Genomic DNA, 20,813 nt, shown 5'->3' with positions numbered 1-20,813 from the left:
CACAGCACGCGTCCCCCGTGGGACCCTACGTCACTGCCTTGGGTGGTTCCTTGGGGCCCAAACAATTCTAAAGGCTCTAGGCCTTGTGTCTAGTTCAGTCATGGTTCTTATACCACTTTATTGGTATATGGTTTGGTACCCCCCTAGGGCGCAAACGTGTATTTGTGCTTTTACTGTTGAATACTGACTTGTAACTAAAGTACTTCGAACTCCAGCCTCATAAAGAGACTAGAGGGGTGTGTTTTATGTTAAATCCATATATTTTGAATATATACCTGGTGTGTTTGTCCTTTCATATGGTCATTCCAGAGATTATAGACTGGTAAAACAAGCTGCTTTACATTCCTTCAAGACTTAGCCTGAAGGCTGCTCTCCATAGCTACCACTAGGATAGCTTTCAATAAAGGTTGTCTTTAGCCTTTCACCATAAGGGGTTATTTGGACTGGTACAATGTGCCCACTTTAATTAGTGGACAGCATATACCAGGCCAACTTCTCACAAATGAACATAAGGTCAACACAAAGAAAACAATGGTTCTATTTGTCTTTTATTCCATATAAGATCACATAGACTGCCGACTCATGTTTCGTCACATTAGACGACTTTTTCAAGGGGGTAGAACGAAATAGAGCACACAGATATTACAATTTCTATCCCTCAAATCAAGATAGTGTATCTCAGAAATGAGCTAGAACTTGCATAGAAGATGTTAATTGTAGGAATAAGGAAACAATATATCAAAAAAGTGTCAATGATACAACCTCCAAGTGAGGAGAATGTAACAGAAAATATATAAATACATAAGCATCAAAAATGTGGTACAATTACATGCCTGTATGGCATGAATTGGAAAATGTAACCAAAAGGAAATCCAAGGTGGAAAAAAGAAGTTACTACACACCCAGGAAAATCCATCAAAACAGTCATAACTTTATCAATCTGAGTAAAAAGTGCTACTGAAAAAGTGATGCTCAGGCGCCCTTGTACTCTCAAGAATGCATCAAAGGAAACGAGCAAGAAACAAAAAAGGGAGAGAGAAAGAAGAAAGGAAACAACAACCCAAGAGCCCATGTGCTCAAATGATTTGTTCATCCAAGAACTGAGAAAATGTGAAGACAAATGACAGAAAGACAAAAACCTAGTAAAGAAGACAACTACCTTCAGAGTAGTAAACACGATTCACCACTCAATTGTTTTTCCAAAAATACCCGAGTCATGGCCCCCAGAGCCCCGAGGACTGGGAAAGGATGATCTGTAACAATAGCCGAAAACAGAGGTTCAAAAAATGTAATAATAAAAAGGAACAGAATATAAGCAATCACCAGTGTAAACACACGGAAAAGTGAAGAAAGAACCAAAACCCACAAAAATCACATGCATATCTGCCAATCAGTGTCATATTCCTAGCCGGCTTATTATCATTCTTAATGATAAATTCCATAATGAATTGCGTCAAGGAACGTCTCATGAAAGAAGGACATTAGAAAAGAGGCCCCAGACAACTAACCATCATATGCCAAAGGAGAAAGAACGCAGGTGATGTAAATGATAAGTGCTGGAACGGAGACATTCACATCACAGCAGAGTAAAATTCAAAATGTAAGAGCCATGTAGTATGCCAGTAAGTTTAGTCTTGTGAATCCCCATCTGAAGCATAGTAAGAATGATAAAAATATGATGTAATCATACCTTAATCAAAGTTATCAAGTAAAAGTTCAGAACACGATACGGTTCAGAAGTAAAATTATAAGGACCTTGATAAGTCCAAGTCTCAAGAAGGCTGCAAGGTCCCCTGGATGGTTTCAACCCGTGTCCATGGAGACATAGAACCAAGAAAAAAACATGCAGTGAATATCATAACCAAAGTCGATATCCCACTGTTATTCACACATGATTAAAAACTCACCTAAGTATGCAGAATGCTGGATTCCATATGTTACGAATACAATTATAGTCACCCGCCATTGTGGCGTGGTTCCTTATATATAATATTAAAACACTGTTAAGGGTAGTAGACACAAAGGAAAGGCAATCACCATATCCGATGCTCCCACCCGTGTAGCCTGAAAACGGCGTCACTGCATAGACACCATATTGGAATGGGGTCTATATGAAAAAAGAGAATAAAAGAAACTTGTAAGAGCAAGCAAAGAGGAAATAAACTTAGGAAAATAGGCCAAACATTTGAAAACTCTGCAGTACCCCCACATGAAAGTCAACGGCCTCAAGGGCAAGAATAGTTGAGAACACGTTACCAAAAATAATGTGGGGTGATACGAAAATGTAATTTGGCAGAATAGGGGGCAGTGCATGCTAAAAGTTTACAAAGAAAGTATTTTGGGTCATATCCGAGTTTAATTAGTATTAGCATGTACCACGGAAGTAGCGTCTGTTAATTTCATCCATAGTCCCGATCCTAGCCCTAAATGGTGAAACTAACACATATACACGTTACCATAGGCAGAACGAGGTAATATAGTGATAGCCAGTAAGCAAAATGGGAGCAGTACATATTACATTTTTTCCCCCCAACAAACAGATAAAAGTAAGTGTGTTTGGTCATATCTAGAATTAAATTCATGTCATGTGTGACACATGCAAACCTCTATTAATGTCATCAACAGTCCGATCCTACTGTTAAACGATCAAAACAACAAATAAGTCCGTATAGTAAGCTAGGCAAAAAAAAAAAAAAAAGAGAGAAAATACAATCGAACTAAAAATAGAATTAAAAATTAAAACCAGTCCCCATGGTGTTACATAAGTCTGGACAAAGAGAATAAGGCAATCCACATGTGGGGGAAAAAGTACCAGAGGTAGTAGAAAGAAATTCAAATATCGAAGGATAGTAAAAGGGAAGGTATAGAAAGGACCATAATGCAAGCATCAAGTATATTGATTAGTTTTCTGAAAAGTGTGTTGATCCTTTGAAGAATTACCTGAAATACCATGAGTAAAATAATACCAAACAATTTATAAAAAGATACTCAGATGGAGAAAGCAAGTTACTTTTGACAAACAATCATGGTTGCTGGAAGTCTGACACATTGATGCAGGTAAAGGCATACAGAACATCAATTCACAAAACAATAAGGTTAACACGTTCTAAAAATGGTTACAAGGTACAATTGCAATTCTTTATGGAATTTATAATTAAGAATGACAATAAGCCGGCTAGGAATATGATACTGATTGTCATATAAGCATGTGATTTTTGTGGGTTTTGGTTCTTTCTTCACTTTTTCATGTGTTTACACCGGTGATTGCCTATATTTTGTTCCTTTTTATTATTACATATTTTGAACCTCTTTTTTCGGCTATTGAAGGAACAAGAACAGTACATCGTCCGCCTCTTGCCGTCATGAAAGAGAAGAGATTTGTCTCAATTGATTTGATTAAACCACACTATGTAGCCGATCCTGAATAGCAGGCCACGTGGTGTCCTAGGTAGCCGCCGCTCTCCTCTCGCTACCATACAGGAAGTTCAGACAGAAAGACTTATAACATTCGAAGAGACTACAATTCGAAGTAATGGAGTTTCCAACAATGAAATGGAACTCGTTCCTATTGAAATTGAACAACACAATTCAAATGAAACACAGATATCTATTTGGCCTACCACTGACATCAACATCAACATGCTTCTATAGGAGACATCTGACAGTTCAACAAAACCTGCTGAGCTACCAAAGATAGATCAAACTGCACCTGGCTACTTCATCAATTTCGACACATTTTCTCTGGATCCAAGTGAACCTGAGTCACCGCCAGCTCCAGTTTCCTGCAAACAAGTAATTCATGATTTTTACACTTTTTTTAAAACGACATAGCTAGTCTCACCATGGCTACAACTCTGGATAATAACTGGAATACTGTTCCTACTATTCTAGATAGGTTTAGTGACTGCTTTTTCCTTGATCATGAATGGACACTATTTCACAGAACGCTCTGCAGTATCAAAAGTGAACTTGGTGCTGAAACCTCTTACGTCATCTCATCGTAAATAGAGAGACATGTCCTATGTGAACATTTCAGCAGTTCCACTTCCTGACAGAATCGTTTGGGATAGAGTTTCATATGATGTATTTGGTCCCACTGAACTTGTAAAAATACTACATGTATTCAAAATTTCTTTAAATGATATATCAATTCCAGTACAAACTCTGATGATTGGGATTTTGAACCTGTTAATAATATGTTGTCTGATTTAGAACTGTCTGCAGCATTTTCGAAAAATGAAATGTTTGATACCTCGTCTGATTTTGACACAATGTACTGTTACCAACATTAAAGTCATCACTTTCTGCATAAAACAAGTACACCATGAAATGTTTTCGCATATCACCAATAGGAACATTGCCCAACACCACCGAAAGGTAGTTCACAAACGTTTGCACAAAAGTTTGCTTACTTTTCTTGGTTTAATACATCAGATCCACGCTCATATTATTATAAGCTTGCACCTACATCTGCAAAGAAAGGTGAGCTCGAAACAGATATATTCTGCATCCTTTATTGGCCAACTGTCTGAACAGGGTTTCGACCTATGGAAAGACTCTATAGACATAAAATCAGTTTGGAGGACTAAAGAATGGCAGGTTCACGGAACCGAGGCACTATTTAGAGCATGCCTCATACCACAACAGAATATTTTTGTGAATGACATGTGCAACAGACTTCCTGTCTTGGATTAGCCAAGATTAAGGACTTGAACACACCTCGTATACCCTCGCTTTCACACTTGGAGGGATGGCAAAACTATACGGAAAATGGTGAAGGCAGACTAGAGGACATCGTTCATGATGTTTCATACAATTCAACAGACCCCAATTGGAAGGGAGGGTTAGTTTGGCCTGTAGACATGAATAGGTGTCAGTCAAGAATCAGGGTTACCACCGAAGGGTTTAGTATCCATAGGCCTGACTTATGCTATGTACAACGAAAACACCCGGGGGTGGTGACATCATACAGTGTTGGGAAGTTATGCCTAGATTGGCTAAGAACATCAACACTGTCCCAGGTGGAACAACACTTGTGACTACTCTCAGACGACATGGATCTAAGGGATTTCTTGTTAGGTCCCAGAAAGCCATGCTAGAAACACTTCTTATATGCTGTTTATAATGAAACTTGTAAACTCTCAACAGGAAGCTGCGGAAACATTGCGTGCAATTGACAGAATTAACTTAGAAAAGGATTTGGCTGTGGTTAACAATGTCATGACCACACCAACATCCAGGATAAAGTCACTGGGCAACATTGTATCTTCTGCTATAGATGTAATGGAACAGGATCTGTCCATCTTACAAAAGGGACAATCAAAGTTACGTTCTATTGTGTTATTAAGGTGGGCGCTACAATCACTGCGCGATGGTTATGTGCCCTGGCGATATATCAACAGTACGTCTCTGCTCTCTGTAAATAATTTGACAGAATAGCAGACAACAATGCCACAAAGGGATGTGAAATGTACAATGCTGTGCATTGAAAAATTAGACCAATTAGCTTTCACCATGGCAGAGGCACCGTCTACAGAATGGTTAATTCACAGCCATATAACATTGCCAGTAACAACTTTCCAGATTCAATATTGCCTAGAACACCACCAGGTAGGCAGGTATGAAGCAATGGATAGGGAACTCATCCATGAATCTTGGGAATTACTGCATAGATTTAGATGCAGGAACGGGGACACTGAAGTGTTTCTCAGCGATACAGGCTGTGACAATTCTTTGAGTGGATCTCTCATTTGCCAGGATATTATGCTTCACGGGGCCTGTAATGGTTCAGTTGCAAACTTGTCCTGTCATTTGAAAGGGTCCCCAGCTGCCGTGATTAATCCAGTGTTCAGCCTGCTATCGAATGGGAGTTACTTAATGCTGAATGATCAAGGTTGTTGTGGGATGCTTCCAGCATCATATATCTTGTCACTGTAAGTTCCAAGGTTAGTTATTGTATGCAAGTATTGTTTCCACCGACCCACACAGTCAGGGAGGAGCCCTTATGGCCTTCGTTGAATATTTCCTTTATACGGTGTGATACTCTGAGCCGAATGAAAGCAATGCTTTTACAGAAAGATGTGCCCTTAACCTCAGCCCGAGAGACTTTTGATCTTCAGTTTGCAAAGTCCTCAGCTGAGATACATGCAGTGGTACAGACAAACTGCCCTTTCCCTTTTTAGGTCTCGGCTAGCGAAGGCTGCGCTTGCGCAGTCTCGCTCACGAGATTTAATGACTTGGAGAAGAGGGGCTTGAACCCGCCTCTCTTCTCTCCTCTTCTCCATTGGCTGGCCTCTTAAATGCTGGTCAGCCATTGGAGAAGAGGTTTGTCTCTCCAAACATGCCCCGTCCTTTTCGGATTCGTGGGCGTGTTTTTTCGATTCTTTCTCTGGGCGTGTTTTTTTTAATACACGCCCGTAAGACAGCGAGTCTACTGCATGTCTTGCTCACGCTGCCTACACGCGCCAGTCGGCTCTCTGATTGGTTGGCAACTACCATATAAGCACTGTGATTGGTGGACCTTGTCAACCAATTAGAGAGCCTACTGGCGTGTGCAGGCAGCATGAGCAAGACACGCTGTAGACTCGCGTGGTGCCCACCCCGGTGGTTCGTGCCCCCCTGCGTGAGGCTGACGCCAAGAACACCTGGGCTTAGCTGAGTCGCTGAGATGCCCGCGGCAACCGGGAACCAAGGCAGAGTCCACCTGGCTGTGGACGGGGCCTGCGAGTGCAACAGCATTTGTGGTTCCTGTCCGGAGGTCTGGCACTCCGCGAAAAGCCGTTCACCCGCTTGGTGAGTTTAGCTGGCAACCGAGAGGGCTGGAGGGAGCCCCCACGGTCCAGTCGCGTCCTTTTAGCTGTGCTCGATTCGCAGGATGCATGTCTCAGGCGGCATGCGGGTTTGTAAGTATGCCCGCTTCCGCTCACTTGTATGCTTTTGCCTGCGGTATTTGATCCGATGGCGGGGAGCCGGTTTCAAGTTGTCCCGCTCTCTCCGCAGTTTGCATGTCATCTCTGCTTTCACTCTCGGGCGGGTTTATAAGTATGTCCGCACCCGCCCCACTCGCTTCAATGCTTTGCCTGCTATGTTAGCATCGTTGGTTTGGGCATCTAACTCCCGACCTTCGGTTTTGGTGCATGTTTATTCGGTCCTCGGAAATAGTTGCGGTCGGTGAGCGGATTGTGAGTATTCCCGCTCCCGTCGCTTTTGGCTGCATGTTTATGCATTTCCCGTGCAATTCTGTTGCAGTTGCAGTCGGTGAGAGGTTCGTGAATACTGCCGCTCCCCCCGCTTGCTTGTTTCTGTATCTCCGTGCAAGTTTCCTTTGTTTGTTGGTGGTGAGCGTCTCTGAGGTTTTCCCACGCTCACCACATTCCCCCAGCACCTACAATAGCTCAGTTGGTAGAGGGGAGGGTTGTCGGAGAAAAACAGTGATCTTTAGGTCACAGGTTTGAAACCGCTGTGAAATCATTTTTCTTAATTTACAATAGTTTTTACCACGGAATGCCAGCGCTCTGTAATATGGAGATTGACTTACCCTCGGGCATGAGTCTCAATCTGTTTACTTATGTCTGGTGTAGGAGGCACATGCGGTTTCCAAGAGGCACAATACTGAATGTAACAGTCTTACCTTCAAGTGATATCTTAAAGCCACTTGATCTTGGCTCAAATTAGGCGCATGTAAATCCCACACCCGTAGTCTTGGAAATTCTAATATTAAAATTCCTCAAGGGAGAAGACGGAGACACTAACCCTGGTGTAGGAACGAGGCTTAAGCCTCAGTGGGGGTTCAGCATCCTGTGTCTCTGGACGAATCTCAGTAAACAATATGGCAAAAAAAATAATAATAATATTAATAATAAAATTGGTTATATAACGGAGTTCTTGTTTGCAGTTAATAACCTTCTGCTTGCTCCTTTCCGTTTGGTAATTCAGGCATGAGCCAAGGTTATGTGTTTTTTGCTTCAGTTGAGGCTCGTATGTAGTCCATGCTTAAGTTTCAAACTCGTATGTATTGCATGCTTAAGTTTCAAACTTGTATGTATTGTATGCTTAAGTTTATGCCTCCATGGGTGGCTTTTTATTCAGCTAGCGGTCTCCTACATGCCTATTTTGTTTGGAATCTCTCCTTTTTACTGCACAGGAGTCACTGAAGCTAAAAGAAGGCTGTGGAGGCCATTTGCAAGTGCTATGTCTCGCGCTCATTTTGTTATAGCTTCTTTGTTTGCAGCAAAGCTTTGTGTTCACCTGCCTTCCATTTTCATCTAGTTATGATATAAGAATGTAATAAGGGCGGGGCATAAATGCTGCAGGAGGGTAGAGGGTACATCTCTCTGTGTGTGGGTGGCTTTGTGTGTGTGGCTCTGTGGGTGGGTGCAAATGCAATAGGTCTCGCATTTGACAGAGATTAAGCTATTGACATTTTAAAAAACAAAAACATAAACAAAAATAATGTCGTGAGCAATGCCAATAGCTCTAACTTTAACAATGCCGAGACCATTGCATTGTAAATGCTTGTTGAGAAATGGTACAGCATATCTTTAATATGTCTGATACAAAGGGTATAGTACACCTATTTAAGACCATAGGTTCTGGACTGTTAAACACCTTTCAGACAGTCTTCAGAATGATTCCAGCTTTTATACACTCATTACACTTATACACAGCATTTTTGGAGGACTTCTGGTAATCCTGCTACTGGTAGTGGGAATCCTGATTTTAATTATTCTGCTATGCAATGGGCATCCCAGTCACCAAGGAGATGGAAAAAACGCTCTTGGAGCGACATTACCGTGATCGCATGGTACTCCATCTTGGCACACCTTGACTTTGGGAGCTAAGCGAGTCTTGGTTCCTATCATTTCGACCAGTCTGGATTGACAGTGTTTTGCCTGTTTCTCCCCTGCTTGTTCTGCGGAAAATAATGCGTGTTGGACCTCTGTCTATTCCATCGGTTGTGCCACTGGATGTGGAAACATTGCTGGACCCGTTAACAGCCCACGTACTGCGGTGTCTTCAGCGTATTCCAATGTTGATGCTTCAGGTCCTGTTGGAATGGATACCGGCTCCTCTATCGGCACACAGACTTTGGCTGTTGCAAATGCTTCCCCAGCATCGGCTGTGGGAACTGAGGAAGATCATGTTTGCTCAATTGACCTGATATGCAAGGAGTTACAGGGAACGTCGTCTGTGATGGCAAGCAGCAGTGGTGTTGCATCTCCCACACAGGACACATCAACATTTGGCTGTCTGTGTGCTGGGAAGAATTCTGCCTTTTTCCAAAACAATCCAAATTGGAATTTTAAACAAAAAATGTTCTCTTCTCTACTATGACAACATGGCTTTCAAAGGCTTTCATTTACCCAAGCCATATATAAGAACATATTTTAAAGGACTTTTAGAGTTATTTTAGCAATTTTATTGCTATTTTTAGATATTTTTGACTATGAACATTTATTAGAATGTGTCATGACTGAAAGGACATTCCTTCTTTAGTATATATTGTATATCTTCCAGTCGGATGAGGAGTGGGTGTTATGTTTTGTAATGGACCCCAATATAGACCTGAATAGTCACCTAACCTTTCACCTACATTTTCCCCTGCCATTGTACTACATAACGTTTTTTTGGTTTTAACCTTTTGCCTAGTTAGGTACTGCATAAAATATTGTGTGTTTTTTTTCAGAAAACTAACCTCATTAATTATGCATGAGGATTCTCAGAATCAAAGCAGGATTACCATCTACTGCATAGTAACCATGTATAAGGGTCATCCCTCTTGTCATCTTTGGCCAACATGACACAGCAAGGTAGAACCCCTGAGGGTACCTTTTAGGTATATATACACCATATCTTTGCTGGGGCTAGCCGAGGAGAAAGACTTCCATGCTGACACACTGACGCGAGACGCAGAGGTTCCTCCACGCAGACACTCCCGCTTGCAGTGCTCTGACATCCCACGCGGGGTCTCCATCTCGAGACCAAGAGGGGCTCCAACAGTCTGTAACTTCAGGTAATGGGGTTGGCTTCATCCTAGGGTGATTCTTGGCTCTACACCTACATACATGCTAAGTACACTTAGGTATATCTAGTTAGGGATGCATCGTAGGAGTACACATTATTAGTGTCATGTATTTATATACCTACCTGTGTTCATTGTTTTAGCACTATGGTAGGAATCTACCATCCATTTACTCAATTGGTGCTTATAATTATTTATATCTGTTTCTGTCTTGTGGTTATTTCAGCACAACTATTTTACACTAGAATGACGGTGGTACTATAAATGCTTATTGAAATCGTCCTTTCCATTTATTCTGTGTATCTCTCTGAGACAAAGTGAGCACGAGTGACTGAGCGAAAAGTACTGTACTGTTTCCACGATCCCTGATGGGACAGGGCTGTCATATTCGATAGTTGCCAAGAACTATTCTCTCCTTGGTAAGAGGAGTTTACACTGGCACTGTGAGCTTGCTGGTATACAGGCGAACATACCTGGTAGGGGTGTCTGGAATCAGTCTGGACACCAATCCCACAGTCTATGTTGTCTAAATGTGCAGATCCTATATAAGTGTATAGGAACTACACAACAGCACTTTGTGCTTTTTAGCTCTATTCCTACTTAAATCCTTGAAATATCATATCTCCAGTTCCCCTTATTGGAATTTTGTTATTTGGGTATAATTTTGTTTATTTAAATGTTACTCTTCTTGTTAATTGAGTTTGGGTTTTTATAGTTTTGTATTTCAGTCTTATTACTGTTTTGATACAACATAAAGACTTTACATGTTATCTCTAAGTTAAGCCTGTCTGCTCTGTGCCATAGATACCAGGGGTTGAGCTAAGATTTATTTAATGACTTTAGGGATGCACTTTGTTAAATGGTTCCACGCAGCAGAATTCTCAATGGGTCCTACTGCCTCCAGGCACCATCCTCCTCCTCACAGGGTCCTCTGGTCTTGGCAGGCAGGAAGATGCTGGTGCTTCAGGGCAGGTAACCTTGATTCTCCTTAGTTACGTTCCCTCTTCCAGTAGAGAGACTAAACAGACCTTGGTCCACAGTCCTGATCACAACAGGCAGAAGCCATGCTGAGCTTCTCCTCACCGATGCACAGCTACAGTTTGACAATTTGGGAGACTCAATGTACTCTTTGTATAATTTGTTTACAAACAAAGAAGGGATTTAGTGTCTCAGTTTCTTAAATTCATACCTTGGGTGTAGCCTCCTTTAAAGTGCCTAATTGCAAAGTAAGCAGTCTGTCACAGCAGGAGTGAATCCAGTCTTAATAGCCACACAACACAGGTCATGGGAGTGACCAGAGGATCGCACCTGGATGTCAGCCTCCGTGATATAGGCCTACCAAAAGATTGCAAAGCCCCAACCCCTAATCTTTAAGATTCCCTGTCTCTGCAGTGCTTCCCTTATCAACCCCATCAACTCTCTGACAAGGTGCCCAGGCCCAACTGACCAATGACCTTTCCAGAATCAAAGAGCCCTTCAAAGGTGCACAGGAGTGCCTGGCTTCCCCTTCCTCCCGTGTGTGTGTCCCACCCAGCTCTCAGGAATACAGGCAATCCACAAACCAATCTGAGATGGGTCCACCTCCTTCATATGCCTTTCCAAGGCTTTGGGTTTCCTACATAGAACCTAAAAAAACATCCACGTACTGTACCACACATAGGCACACATACATTATAGCATGCACATGCAAACATATGTGCACTGAATAGTGCCTCATACTAACATGATGTAGGCCTAGGGCAAGCTAAGTACACAGCAGCTGAACTTTACATGAGTGGACCCCACTCCAGTGACAAAGGTAAAAATGCCTGTTCACTCTACTGATCACTATTACATAAACGGTATGCCGTCACAACCGCTCTCGTGCTATATTCAGTTGGTAAGGAGAATAGACCTTTGCCCAGTGGCGGCTCGCACAGGTAACACTGTGGGGCGGTGGGCTGGGCGGGGCTGGGTGGGGGGTTACGGAGTGTGACATACGATGGGAAAGTGGAGAGTAAGGAAATAAATAAATAAAAGCACTTTGGGCTCGCAGCATCGCCGACTCGGTGATGCTGTGAGCGCAAAGTAAGCGCTTTTATTTATTTATTTCCTTACTCTCCACTTTCCCGTCGTATGTCACACTCCACTACCCCCCACCCAGCCCCGCCCCCGCCCGCCTCACCGCCCCACATGGTTACCTGTGCAAGCTGCCACTACATTTACCACTACAGGGGAAGCAAATTGTATACACCTTCTGGGAAAACAAGTCAGCAGTGCGTGAGACAAGCCTAGGTCATGTCGCACATGCAGGATCCGTGTTCGCCCGTGACCAAAAATAGGTACCAAGGATCCAGATAACATTGCAGCATGGGCACTCAGGGCAGGGATGAACATCCATCACCATTCAGAGGACATTTAATTCCCAAGAGGCACTTTGTCATGGAAGAGAGAAGAGGTGGGGGTGTAGATATTATAAATAATACTTCTTACTTGCACTCATGTTGTCATCCAAAACACTGAGCAATCCAATGCATTAGAGCAGATGTGTATGTGCATCTTTATTTCTTATACTTTGTCCACTTGAATATAATGTCCAATCCCATAGTGACTAATTAATAACTTCAGTGAAAAATATCTATAACACATGCCTAACCAAGCAATAGCCTTAACAGTTCCTGACAGCAAAAATCCCGTTCTCAACATTCCTACCCCACAGTTATCAGCGGGGGTGATCTTGATCAAATCATAACAGAGGCAAATTAAATTACTGTCCAATAGCCTCTTGACGTAGACTTACCTGACCTCAAATTCATTACCTTCACTATTGATCACAACACACAAGTATCCGTCCAGTCTCCCATTACAATGAGACTTTGGCTATTCACAACACTGCACTCCTGACACAAAATAAAAAGTGGATACAAAGTTCACTTCAATATTAATTAGAGGCAGAAGTAATCAAAGGAAAGAAATTCAGGAGTTTGAGATGAAATGTCAAAAAATCCAACTCCAAATAACCTTCATTCCCTCGTGCCAGGAAAAAGATAATACCTACATCACAAGGCTTGAAGCAATTCTTTCAGTAACAAACCAATCAAGCCTGAAACAGATCCAATAAGGCTCTTCAATTAGGGCAAGAATAATATGGTGCAGACACTGAATGTCTCACAGTACCAGTTGCATCAAACTGGCTACCTTTTTCACTCAATTGATATCCCAAATCTTAGATACCATGGACCGATCAGAGGTTCTAGCACGACATACTGAAAGAAAGTGAAAATCTAGTGCTAGGTGGTCGCTGTTATAACTGATTGACAATATCTCTCTAATTAGAGCCTTAGCAAACACTAAACCATCATTATACACGAACTATCACATTAGTTCCTCTAGTTATAAAATGGCACATACTTTAAGGATTATAGCAGAATATCATTAATACCTACCTGCTGCAATGCATTTTGTCAGACTCTTATTACCGCACCACAGGAAGATTCACCTGAAAAACTCAGCAGTGACATATCTGCCACCATCACCAGTCTCCCATTTCTTTCAAAACTTCTTGAGAATGTGTGGTGAACCAAATGCAAAACTGCATCTCAGATTGTAAGAAGCCTTCTGATCAGTTTTGGAATAGGGATCAGCACAAAACTGTCACGTTTAAGGTAGTTGATGATGCCCTTAACATCTTGGATTGTGGGAAATCATCTTTCCTCATTCTACTTGACCATGAAGTAACATTTTGACACCATTGATCATAATGTTATGCTTGGTTCTCTAAGTACCACCCTGGGATTTGAGGGCACTGTACTGAAATGGTGTGCCTCATTTCAGCAACTGTAAAGTTATGGGGACCGATTCACCAAGGTAAATTAAGACGAAAGTCTAACTTTACGACTTTTGGTATTCACAAAGTGCATTTACTACTCGTAAATGGCCTTTATGAATAACAAAAGTTGAACTTTATGACTTTTGGTTTTCACTAAGGCCATTTACGAGTAGTATATGCCGTTTGTGAATACCAAAAGTCGTAAAGTTAGACTTTCGTCTCATTTTACCTTTGTGAATCTGGACCATAATCTGCACGGGCAATCCTAAATGACATACGCTTTACTGTCTGCCACTTTATTCCATCATTGCTTTCATTTTGCTCAACCTTAAGTTGGAGCCAGTGGTGGACCTCCAAAAGGATCTTGACATCAATAATGACTCTCTCGTTTATATTAGAATAAACTCTATAGATGAGTTGTCCTTTCTTGCAAAATGTCTTATGCAAATCAACTGCAAGAGGGCACTACAGAAACTGACCGTCAACCACTCAAAAACAGAGTTTTTACTGATAAAACTTTTACTGACTCGACAACACTACACTATACTAAACCCCTCATAATGTTAGGAATTTCACCTACAGTCCTTAGCAAGCATTGGTAAATGCAGTAGATTTCGCCTATGTGATTAATAATAAGCTGTTTTTTGTATAAGTTGTAGCTTTTTGAGTAGTTGTACAATATAAGTTAAAGAAAGTCTGTTAAAATGTTATGACTAGTGTATGTACAAATAGGCAATATATTGTGCTGTTACTAGTGGTATCGTGCGAATAAGTAAAAGCAAAAGTTTGAAAAATTAAATGAAAGATGGAATATATAGAATTAATTGATGTAATAGCAACATTATGTGTTTAGAGGAGGTCTGACAACTTTTGGGCCTGGTGTCACTACACCTGCTACACCATTCAAACCTTGCCCCTTGTACCTGCAAAATAACTGCATTTGTGACCGCCTGTTTAGTAGTAAAATATAGAAATATTTGGTATTTAGAGGAGTTATAAAAACTTTTAGCCACAGTGCCACTGCACCTGCTCCACCATTTAAATCATGACCCTATTGCCAGTAAGGTAACTGCACTTGTGACTGCCTGTTTAGTAATAAAATATTGGAATATTTGGGGGCTTATTTATGAGAATATAGCGCAGGGTGGTGCCGCAAGTTCATTTGCTGAGCCACGCTGCGTTAGTTTCGAGGCACAGGGATGCAACATATTTACAGCAACATGTTGCTTCTCTGTGCCTTTCAGCTGCGCTGGCGCACAAACTGCTGCCATGCACCGGCGCAGGCACCATTGCACCATGGTGCATGCATGCCTGTGTCGTGGGGAGATTATTTTTGTGCAGGAAGGAGCACCTTCCTTCACAAAAACAATCATGTGAGGTAATTTTCTCTTCTAATGCGTACTGTAGAATGCAGCACGCATTTAGAGAGGAAAACACGAGGAAAAATGAAAACATTTCTCCTCATTGAGCCTTGCTACACCACCACTGGAGGTGTCGTAGCATTGTGACATATTTCCAGGTTTACCATACCTCGTAAATCTGAAAATGCATCAATGGCATGGGTGTTGCGTGGAAACACCCACAGAAACACCCATGTCATGCCCTAAAACGCAACGTGTTGCGTAAAATGGGCTGATATTTACAAGCACACGTACAGCCACGCAGGGTGGCTTTACGTGTGCTTGTAAATTTTACGCAGTAGGTTGCGCCGCTGGTACGTCACCCAATGTGACACATCGACGGCGCAAGGGGCTCATAAATAAGCCCCATGGTGTTTAGAGGGACTCCTAGAGATTGGGCCCCGGTGTGACTGCACCTGCTGCACCATTGAAATCATGACCTTAGTGCCTGAAAGGTAATTACACTTGTGACTGCTTATTTTGTAGTTACATATAGCAAAATTTGGTGTTTAGAGGAGTTCTGAAAAATGCTGTCCCGGTGCCACTGCACCTGCAGCACCATTGAAATCATGGCCCTAGTGCCTGCTAGATAACTAAACTTGTGGCTGCCTGATTTGTAGTAAAGTTGAGAAATATTCTGCATTTAGTGGGGTCCCTATACCTTTCGGCCTGGTGCCACTGCACCTGTGGTACCATTTAAATCAAGCCCCTTTTAACGGCAAGATAACTGCAATTGTGTCTGCCTGTATAGTTGTAAAATATAGCAATATTAGGTATTTTGCTGCGCAAATGTCAAATGCTGGGCCCGGTGCCACTGCACCTGCTGCACCATTCAAATCATGACCTTGTTGTCTGCAAAGAAACTGCACTTGTGACGGTCTTATTTAGTCATAAAATTTAGCAATAATCTGTATTTAATGGGGTCCCTAGAGCTTGTGGCCCCAGTGCCGCTGCACCTGCTTCACCATTCAAATCAAGTCTATTTTAACTGCAAGATAACTGCAATTGTGACTGCCTGTTTAGTAGTCAAATATAGAAATATTAGGTGTTTAGTGGGGTGTCTGGAGCTTTTGCTCCTAGTGCCACTGAAATAATGACCCTGTCACCTGCACGATAACTGCACTTGTGACTGCCTGATAGTAATCAAATATAGCAATATTTGGTGTTTAGTGGAGTTGTGACAACTTTTGGGACCGGTGCCACTGCACCTGCTGCACCATTCAAATCATGACCCTGTTGTCTTCAAGGTAACTGCAATGTGGCGAACTGTTTTGTAGTAACATATAGCATAGCTCTTGTATATTAAATGTATTTTTAATGTTCAATGTTTATTACAACTTTTAGAATCGGATCATAATGACCATATAGATTAAGTTGAAAAAATCAATCCGATAATGCCTACGAAGTGCAAAGAAAGGTACTGAGGCATGAATAGGAAATGCCACAAATGTTCTAAAGCTAAAGCATCTGCTTTGCACAAATAAGTAATAAAAAGCAAGCATACTGTTAGAAGCTGTCTGACTTTTACGTGGAGATCTTATCTTGACAGTGAATGGGGCTTAAACTGTGTTAACAAAAGTGACTGAACAAAGTAATTCGGCCATGGGAACTGATAAGAGCTCCCTTTTAAGATATATTAAATACAAGAGATTTCACTAGCACAGCACAAGCGCTGTGCAGGCGAAAAATAAAAATGTAAGATCACTTGGGTTCATGCTTGAAAACACGCTCCATCTTTAGTAACATATAAACATATTGTTAAGGAAGCCCAGCAACAAAAGATGATGCCATAAAAAATAAATAAATTACTTCAGTACAAGCACTGATGAGAGTTGTCCGAGCACTGGTCCTAAATGGAATGGACTATAGCAACGCCCTGCTAAGAAGCCTCCCTAAGGGCCTGATTTAGAGTTTGGTGGACAGATACCTCATCACAATATCCTGTCCACCCTATTCCAAGTGCATTATATTGGAATGCATTTAAAATAAGGCAAACAGAATATCCATTGTGCTCTGCCCTGAACTATACTCTTGTGCACTTGCAGCATCATGTAAATTGACATTCTGGGGCATATTTGCAAGCCCCTTGCGCCACCGAAGGGTTCCTTTTTTTGATGCTCTGGTGCCTCAGTGTGCTGGCCCATATTTACAAGGCCATGCAAAGACACCTTGTGTGGCTATTCATGCCTCATAAATATGGCCCCTTTCAAGCATTGCTCTGCGTGAAAGGGACATTCTATGGGTGTTTCCACACAACACCCATGGATTCTGACACAATCTCAGAGTTACAAGGTTATGTCAACCTAGGAAAGTGTCAGATTCTAACGCCTCCCCAGGGGAGACATAAAAGTAATGCAACAAGGAGCAATACCTTTATTTCTCCTCGCTTTTTCCTTTTTCAATGTGTGCTGCATTCTGCAGCATGCATATAAGGAGGAAAATGACATCAATTATTGTTTTTGTGCAGGATGGTGGCCCTTCCTGCACAAAAACAATCATCCTTGCAATGCAGACACCCTTGTACCATGGTGCAAAGGTATCTGCGTTGGTGCTAGGCAGCCTATTCTGCGCCAGCGCAAAGGAAAGTATTGTTGTAAATACGACGCATCCCTGCGCTTTACTAATGACGCGCCTCATCACAGCATGATGGCTTGCAGCGCCGCGCTGCATCATCTTGTAAATTTGCTCCTCTGTTGTATATGTTTGTAGTGTGGTGTTGTACATCCCTCCGACGCCCATGAGTTGTGGGTTGCACTCTACAAAAGTAAGCAATTCAAGAAATAAATCTAGTTAAGATCAAAATCCTGAGCAGAGCCAAGATTATGGTGGCCAGCCAATGTTATAAGGACTTTACAGCAGTAATTCAAATCTCTCGAAAACAAAATAAAACTCATAGGTAGTCCTCTAGAGGCGGCCACTGTACATATCTAGAACAACAAAAATACAGCCTGAAGTGACAAGGAAATCACAATACACAAGAGCAATCAGTGCCGGAAACTGCCCATGTCATTGTTCTGGGTTTAGGTTTCACACCACGTTTAAGTGCAGGGGGCGCTTCAGCGAACAAAGAGCTGAGGGAATGTTTTGTTTGGAGACACAACAGGTGGGAACCTTGGTGATAGGGCATTAGTATCTTGCTTACAGTGAGTTCATAATTGCAGGTGTCATATGATAGGTCATTCACTAAAATACACGCAGGCTTGTTTAGGTTGAATGTTAAGTTCCACGTGTACTAACAGAAGCAATCAATTACTACTTAACATGCCTTTGGAAACATGCCTTTGGAAACATGCCTTTGGAAACATGCCTTCCATTCGGCGTGTATTCAGCGCTTTACCAAACACCACCTAACATGATTGCATGACGAAATAATGTCGACGTAGAAGTATAAAGAAATGACACGTTTGTATTTTTCCTTTGTGAGTAAATCGGATAAGTTATGAAAAAAAAATCTATTCTCATTCTGTAATTAAAAAAATATTTGTTTGCATAATCAAGCACATTGTGATTACTATTGGTGGCTGTCCTTCCACAATAGAAGCGGCATTTGACGCCTGCCGTATATAGTGACGTAATCAATGAAAGCGCATGGGAAGAAAGTTGTAAATGTAGCTCTCATACTATTATCAAGTGACGTGCCTTGTAATTACAAACTGAGAAAGTTCTATAAGAAGATAAGAGATCGCTGCTGAGATCAGCGTAGTGGCACGTGGGTCTCGTGTGCGGGAGACTCAGCCCTTCATCCTTTATGGGTCGGCAGCAAGAGTAGAATATAGTTGGCTAAATTGTCATTTACAGAGTTGCAGTGAGGGAACACGTAATGGTGGTGGCAAATATTTTCTTGACACAAATTACCTTAGGCTATGTATTTTATACATGTGTAGTTAATGTAATTTAATGCTATGCCACAAAAGCGTTTAAATACATGAACGTGCAGCGTCTAACTTTCTCGTACCTTGTTAACGATGTCTGGCAGCATGTCACCGATGTTCTTTCTGTGTCTTTGTTTTTTCTTTTTAAGAACTATTGCCTTCCATTATATTTCATTTTAAGACGCTTAACCGTAGCCGTCCGTTCCGGTCTCTTAAAATTCTGTGCACATGAAGTGCGTGACCTCTGCCCCCACCACAAGTCCGCTCTTCTCCGTTGCAGACGCAGTGGGGGAGTTTTCATACACGTCACCTGTTTACTTGAAAGACCTTTCAGAGTGGAGACAAGAGTTCACGGAGCTGTTCATTGCGTGTTCCAGTTGCCGCACAGGAGCGCACAACCCTGACAAGGGGCAGACCTCGCTAACATTTCTGTTGGTCCCGTGCTGTCACAATGGGTTCCGTCAAAGAAACCGTACACTCTCCCCACCCACAATGCCGAGTCAAACGATGCCTGTCGCTCGGCGCGGAACAGACGCCGTGTCTGTTCCAACTTGAACACAACCTTGAAGCCTAATAACAAATATGGACGACGAGCTGAGCGCATATGCTGTCTGAAATGAAAAGGCACTCGCACTTGCTACAGCCACATCTGTTTTGATGGTAGGATTAGGTAATCCTGTGACGAAGAACGGCGTGATCTAGTGAATACATATTTTAGTGTAAGTTTGCTGTAAAAAAAAACAAAGTTCCGTCACCACCAAAAACTGTATTTTTGTTTGATAGTAAATGCAAAAGAAAAGAAAAAAGAAAAAAAGTACTTCTACGAATGCAATTCTTGGTGTCACTAAGAGTGAAATGTTGGGCAAATAATGGAATAGACGAAATCAAACGTTATTTGCCATAATTAAATAGGAGATGAGCAATTAATTAATGAAGGGAAGGCTTCTGTCCCCAGTCGTTCTGCTCCCCACGACAGACCTGAGCTAGGACCCGCCCACCTTGGGGAGAGTGAGGGGTGGTCTGTACTGTAGTCCACATTCCCTTCGGGCACACTTTGTACTCGAGGGCTGATGTGCAGCACATTCTAGACATGTGCAGACTCACATTAGGAATCTGCTCATATACAAAATTGATGTTTTTTCCAGGTCTGTACTATGGAACATCAGGAGATTTGTCTTGTGAAGCTGGACTCAAATGTCTAGGAGGCCAAGAACAGTCTTTCATAGAAAAAAATGAAGCGTGGTATTCTCCAGACAGAAAACCCCAGGATAATTCATAATGACAAATACATAGAACTCTTTTTTTCAAAATAAGCTACATCATTTGCAGAACATATTACCTACAGCCTATGTAAAGGAGTAGACATTGACACGGGTCAGGAATCAAAGGTGAGTGAGGCTAGAAGAGAAGGATTATCCAGTGAATAATACAAATTAATCACTAAACACACATAGCTGACCTGCCTCAAGGAGCAAGTATTTTCAGGTTGAAGTGGCATAATTAAATGAATGAGTTGGCATGTGAAGTCAACCTAAATCCATTAATTCAGGAAATAATACAAATAACAGTACACATACTGAGTAAACAACAAGATGACCAGAAGTAGCATTGCCAAAATCAATGCAAACCAAGTCAGAAGCAGGATCTTTAATGGTACACTATACCAGGGAGGATAAAGCACTTAACATAAAAAATCATCTGCCTGAAAGAAT

At 41.8% G+C, this 20,813-nt stretch overlaps 1 protein-coding gene across 2 annotated transcripts in view; it reads right to left on the bottom strand.

Moving 5' to 3' along the window:
- Positions 1–19,564, bottom strand: part of DYRK4 (dual specificity tyrosine phosphorylation regulated kinase 4) — an 827,849-nt gene extending 808,285 nt beyond the window's left edge. For both annotated transcript variants that reach the window (XM_085652599.1, XM_085652598.1), the window contains exon 1: positions 19,185–19,564. In XM_085652599.1, the coding sequence (XP_085508725.1) occupies positions 19,185–19,208 (24 nt within the window). In that variant the 5' untranslated portion in view covers positions 19,209–19,564. The remainder of the gene's footprint in view (positions 1–19,184) is intronic.
- Between the last annotated feature and the right edge of the window lie 1,249 nt (positions 19,565–20,813).

The sequence above is a fragment of the Triturus cristatus genome, chromosome 4_1 (genome assembly GCF_964204655.1).
Source record: "Triturus cristatus chromosome 4_1, aTriCri1.1, whole genome shotgun sequence".
Lineage (NCBI taxonomy): Eukaryota > Metazoa > Chordata > Amphibia > Caudata > Salamandridae > Triturus > Triturus cristatus.
The sequence above is the reverse complement of the archived record's forward strand: the minus strand, read 5'-3'. Positions and strand labels throughout refer to the sequence as shown.